Below are 6,507 nucleotides of genomic sequence, written 5' to 3'. Positions count from 1 at the left end.
ATATATATATGTATATATATATATATATATATATATATATATATATATATATATATATATATATATATATATATTTGCTTGTTTGGGCTTTTAAATTTGTTTTTATGGGATAGCCTATACTATACAACTTGTTTGAATATAGGTTGCCAATAAATCATTTGACGAAATGATTTAGCCTCGAATAAGGTTGAATATGTATGCAATTGAAGCAGACTAAAACATGCAACTCGACATTGTGCGTGTGTCTGCACTGATGGTAATATTTTGAGTAGGGCCTACTAATAAACAAAACCAACCCCAGAATCTTTGTCATTGTCCGTTAATCAGGCACCCCTACCTAATTTAGATTTTAGATTCTGATGGTTGTTGTGTAGTGACGGACGTCTCCTTTTTGGCAGATCAGAGCCCCCCTCCAAAGGAAACACAAAGCCGAGGCACGTGTGCATTTCTATACAAACTCATCAGACCGTAAAAAAGGAGGGTCCCGGCGTGTGCCTTTAACGGGATAGGGAGGGGGGCAATGAGCCAATAGTAATATAATACAAACTCAGGTACATCTGTTTAGAAATCTACAAATCCTAATACATTTCCACCCTCCCCACCCACTCGCAAATCCATAGGGATCTTGGTTCCATCTGATTGGTTGGGGATGAGGCAACAAGGGGCGAGAACAATGTCATCATTTCTCCTTAAAAAGAGTGCAGCTATGTCGTGGTAAAAGCATCTCGGGAAGAGAACGAATCAATAGCAGGGGACGGTGAAAATCAAAGTGTCCGATGTGTCTGTAATAATAACCTGAACCTGGATTTTATTTCAACATCATCTTGTGGGTCCAAAGTGCCTTATTCGTTCCGTCCACCGCAAAAATGCCAAGAGGCTTTTTAGTGAAAAGGAACAAGAAAGCGAACCCTGTGTCTTACAGGGTGCGCTCTGACGAAGAGGAGCAGGGACAACAAATACACGCTTTACAGAGTCCAAAAGACGCACTACCGTCGGAGGCTCTCGCATCCTTCCCTGAGCGCGCAGCAGCAGCATCCCGATTCTGCGAGGCATCAGCCACAGCAGCGGCACCCGGACATGACGCTAAACCCGTTCAGTTTGGGAACCCGGAGGCATTGTACCAGGCGCTCTACAGCCCCACCCGGCCCGCCAGTAAGGACCATGAACGGGCATATTTTGAGAGACGTTTAAATCTAGGCTCACCTGTGTCTGCTGAATCCTTTCCCACACCTGCAGCGCTTACCACGTTAGATACTCTATTTGCCCCAGTGGACCTAAAAATCGGTACCAGTAACAGCAACCGGACCGGGACAACCACGAACCCAATCCCACCCGCTGTCACCGGGAATGGCACCAAAAGGCCTTCAAGCGACACCGAGCGTAAAAACAAGCCTCCATCAAAAAAAAACAAAGCTATCAGGAAACTACACTTCGAAGACGAGATGACCACATCACCCGTGCTTGGCCTCAAAATTAAAGAGGCTCCCGTCGACCAAAAACCCAGACCACAGCCGGCAGCAGGTGACAAACCCCTCGGTGAGTTCGTCTGTCAACTGTGCAGAGAAGCATATGGCAACCCATTCGCGCTGGCCCAGCACAAGTGCTCCAGGATTGTGAGAGTTGAATACAGATGCCCTGAATGCGATAAGGTGTTCAGCTGCCCGGCGAACCTAGCCTCCCACAGGCGCTGGCACAAACCAAAGCCACAGAATACAGCGTCAATATCTGGTGCGCAAAATATTAAATCCCAGAGTGATAAGATACCGGCGATTGATAAGGCTGTGTCTGAAGAAATAAAACACCGGAGCGAAAGAGACACACCCAGCCCCGGGCTGTCAGAGTCGGGATCAGTTGGATCAGAGGAGGGTCTCTATGATTGCCATCACTGTGGGAAAAAGTTTAAACGCCAGGCATACCTGAGAAAGCACATCCTATCTCAACATGCCACATCCTCCCACAACACCAGCAGCGAGGACCACGATGCCTATCCATCATCCCAAAGCGAGGGAAATCCGAGTGACCAAACTCCAAGCCACGCACCATTGAATCTGAGTTCCTCAGGGTGCCACCTGTGCCCTGTTTGTGGAGAGAACTTCCCCAACAGAGTCAACCAGGAAAGGCATATCCGTCTCCTCCACTCCTCGCAGGTCTACCCATGCAAATATTGCCCTGCCATGTTCTACAGTTCACCGGGACTTACACGGCACATCAACAAATGTCATCCGTCAGAAAACAGGCAGGTGATCCTCCTTCAGATGCCTGTGCGCCCAGCCTGTTAACCGCCCAGCCTGTTAACCGCCCAGCCTGTTGAACCTGTGCCTTTACGCATGGAAGTCATGTGCGTGAAGTTCGACTCCATCCTCAGCCTGTGCATTTAATAAAGGGGGATTTTAAATCCTGTTTGGAGCTTGAATTCTATATTTTTCAGACTCATCTTAGTTGATGTAAAGAAAGTAAAGCATTAGACTGTTAACTTATTTTTCTAGTATCTCTGCACAAGTGCTTTTGCATTAGCTTCTAGACCTAAGAAAGGGATATCCTAGCTGTACCGTTGTCATAAAATTGCCTTTTAATTCACAGGCTGGAAATGTATCTATTAGCTTTATTATAGCTTGTGAATCTGTGGACATTCCATTTTTAGCTTTGTCTCTGAACATAATACAATTTGAAAGGTTTTCCCTATCCATCAATGCCTTGGATTAGAGCTCTTGTACACACCTGCTGTAAAACTGCCTTAATTTATGTGTCGAATGATGATTGTTTTTAATGTCTTATTTATCATTGGCCAGATATTGTATCATTACTGTTATTTACACACTGTATTGCCAATATACTACAAGTAAACCATCATGATTTTTATTTATTTATTTATTGAATTTATCTTATGTAAATTATTTTTGGGGGTGTGATTTATGTGTGACTCGTTAATGTATTTCTTCATGCCATAGCAAAAGTATCCTTTTTACTTATTTATATCAAGTTTACATAGATACTGAGAATGGTGTATGAGTGAAGTAGGCTACAATCTAATGACCTTGAGCTTATAAAACATTCTCTTCAATGCTCTTAAAGGCAATCATATTTTTTTCCTCTGATTGTTTTGTATCTATAAGCTCTTACCGCATTTGTATGTTTCTGCAGTATTTGCTAAATGTCCAAATAATAAAAGCAAAAAAATCCATATTGTTTGACTAACTTGGACTAACTTATGTTTTCTGACCTGAGCTCAGGTAGGACCTTGCAGCCATAGTGCTGGTTGTCAAGACCATATTGTAGTGCATGTCACTATTGTCAGTAAGTAAATGGACACAGCCTCGACTTGGCACTGCATGGTCAGTCAGTGAGCGAGTACAGGGCAGTGCAGGTGTTTAGCAGGTGGCCAGACAGACACTTGACTGAGTTTGTTTTGGCAGCCTTCCCGAAAGGCTCCCCCCTCACCACACTGACTTTGTGTCTCAGGCTATCGTCTTCACACAAGAGGCAGCCTCCATTAGCGACATCCCATCGCAGCCTAGCAGCACAGAGCAGACCAACAGGAAGCAGAGATGGCACTACTGCACCAGATAGTGGTGGGGGTGTATGTTTATTCCTCACTGCATCCCATCAGCACAGCAATAGGATAGTATGAGATGATGCTGTGCTACTTTAGGTCCTGTCACTACTAGCCCTGCTTAGAAGTCACATAATTTTTTTTTTTTTTAGATATTATCAGACATTTAATTATAATCCACATAATAACTATACAAGTACATTTCCTAAAGAAAATATGTGTGCTTGCTAGCTTGTCTTAAGGTATTTACGGTTGTGAAGTAAGTTCTAGCAGTGGTAGCGACTGCCGTAGTAATAGTAGTGACCTTTTATAGTTGAAAAGGTAGGTAGATGGAAAGATTGATTGGTTGATTGATTGACTGATAGATAGCATGCCCGGAACATGTGAAAGTTGGTTTGGTGTCTCTAGCTTGAATGTTTTAAGCGTTACTATAACTGTGGGTTATTATTTTATGCTAATGTTAACAGTTATAATTGATCTAGTTTAGAACATGTTAAAGTTGTTTTAATGTTTGAAGCTGAAACGGTTAAAGAGTAGTGGCATTTAAAATGTCTACCGCTGTCTTCTTGTGGTTGTGGTTGAGTTTACTATAATCAAGGTTGTTATAGTAAACTTAAACTGAAATCAAAACTAACACTAATCATGAAAAAACGATGTAGTAAACTGAAATAAAAGAATAAACAAACCTGTTTGACAAACTAAAACTATATTCAACTATTATCCTTGACTCCAAAACGAACTAAAATCTGGTGGGTAAATGTGGCCAGGAGATAGCAATGTTTCAAATAGGCCTAGTTTGTGAATCACTATCACTGGTTTAACGGAAAACATTTTCTAGGCAACTAACTTGATTCTTCTTGCATGTACTACTAAAGTTAAAAAGCATTGGATTGGTGTAAACATGGGCGAGAGAGGTTTTCGTTACACCATGTTTTTTTTGCACCAGTCTCTGCACTATTCCTTTTAAATCCAAGTCACATTGAGATTGGGTATGTTCCTGACGCATGCCAGATCTTTCAATGCCTGGATAGGTATTTTACAAATCAGCTAACCACATCATATGTTATAGCAATCTGGTGCCCAACTGCACATTAGATGACATAGCATGCAACCATTGGTTGATGCATGCAACGTCTTAGCAAGGGAACATTGCCATTATAATTTAAACCTATCCTATCCTAACCTATGACCTGACCCATCACCTTATGTATTACTGCCTCCTAGTTGCAAGAAGTGACATCCCGAAAAACACACAAAAGACACGAATGGCTTCTAGCCTCCCAAGTCATGCTTTCTGTCCCCAACACTACAGCTAAAACTGAAACCAAATAATAAAATATTTTTTTTTAAAACATTTTATACAACTGAAACTAAATAAAACTAGCAAATCAGGTCTGAAAACGAACTGAAAGTAAACAGAATTTCAAATAAAACTAAAGAAATAGAAATAAAAACGAATATAAAAACAAAAAACTATAATAACCTTCTTGGCATTGAATGTATGAAGTTGTATGCTAATTTATGCACATTACAATTAGTAATAGTTTCTAGAAGTATTAGAGAATATGAGCCGGGATGTTTTAAAATCTTGTAGCTTAATTGGCAGGGGCATTTTGAATACCTACCACTGTACTCCTATGGTTCTCAATCAAACCCATGTTCATTTATGCACATTTCTAATGGTTTTACTTTAAAAAGTATAAATAGTATAACAAATCTGAATCCAAGCACACTAAGTTGAGTCAGTCTGCACATTTCATCTTTGGTTTACAGTTGATTGCTTAAAACGGAGGAAATAGGTCTATATTTTTTTTTACCATTTAAGTATGGTTGTAGTATAAAAAATGATAAAAGTATCACTTTCAGAAAGCACATTAATAATCATGCAATGACACTGTATTTGGCTTAGTGATACTAAGTATAGTGTTTAAAAAAAGGAAATAAGGGATATTTTTAACATTGCAACTAAGGGGGTAAGAAAAATTGAGAAAATGCCCTGGTTCAGTGTGTCTTAATAGCTGAGCACGTCTGCACCTGGTTCTCCATGGCAACCAGATCTCTGGAGGAGTAGAAAGGTGTGATGGCTGGGCCAGCCACACCCTCACACAGTACCTGCTGCCTGTGATAGAGGCCTACAAGCTGTCAATCACACATATGGTCATTGCCACTGGGAGTGGCATGGGTCAGGAACTTAAGGCATGGCCCTATTATGGTTGTTTCTAACCTCAGCTTATGATTAGACAAAAAAAAACTTGCACTGGATGATAAAAACAGAAAATGTATACATTAAGATCAGGCAGCACACTCTAATAAGGATTTTTTTTACTTAATCATGTCACAATCAACTTTTACCAGCTGAATGTAGACACAAATATAATAATTTTTTGGATTAACAATTTTCTGAATTTTTTTCTGATAGAATATATATCAGTTTATATTGAATTAAATATGTACATATTTGCATATACAGTTGGCCTAAAAAATACATGCTAAGACGTACGTAAAATGCATTTTGGGAAGAAAATTTGGTCTACAATAATAAACTGACAACACATCAACAATTCCCTCTAAGTAAGTCTGGAAAATATTTCTAAGGATGCAGTGTTGAAGGATAGCCACACAAACTTTGGTGAATGACGATGCTTCCGAAGCTGAGAATAATGAGTTGGCATGTGGGAAGAGCCTCACTTTTGGGAAGTGGCAGCTAAAGACAAGTATACTGAATTTAGCAATAGCCAAATGCCTATTTTGACCCAATCACCATCTCTTCAAAGTAATTTCCTACATGTAGTCCAGTTTACAACATTCTCTAAGAAATTGACCATTATGAGTGAATCACTAAGCTTTGAAATTATGGATACCAGTCAAAAGTTTGGACACACCTACACATTCAAGGGTTTTTCTTTATTTTTACATTGTAGAATAATAGCGAAGATATCAAAACTATGAAATAACAC

The 6,507-nt window shown here is 40.0% G+C and overlaps 1 protein-coding gene across 1 annotated transcript; it reads left to right on the top strand.

Annotated features, from left to right (window-relative positions):
- Positions 1 to 663: 663 nt before the first annotated feature.
- Positions 664 to 3,181, top strand: LOC106607681 (insulinoma-associated protein 1a). The gene has a single exon (XM_014204885.2). The coding sequence runs from the start codon at positions 867 to 869 to the stop codon at positions 2,277 to 2,279; it is 1,413 nt and encodes a 470-aa protein (XP_014060360.2). The 5' UTR covers positions 664 to 866; the 3' UTR covers positions 2,280 to 3,181.
- Positions 3,182 to 6,507: the final 3,326 nt, after the last annotated feature.

The sequence above is a fragment of the Salmo salar genome, chromosome ssa06 (genome assembly GCF_905237065.1).
Source record: "Salmo salar chromosome ssa06, Ssal_v3.1, whole genome shotgun sequence".
NCBI classification, from domain to species: Eukaryota; Metazoa; Chordata; class Actinopteri; order Salmoniformes; family Salmonidae; genus Salmo; species Salmo salar.
This window is presented reverse-complemented; position numbering and strand designations above follow the sequence as displayed.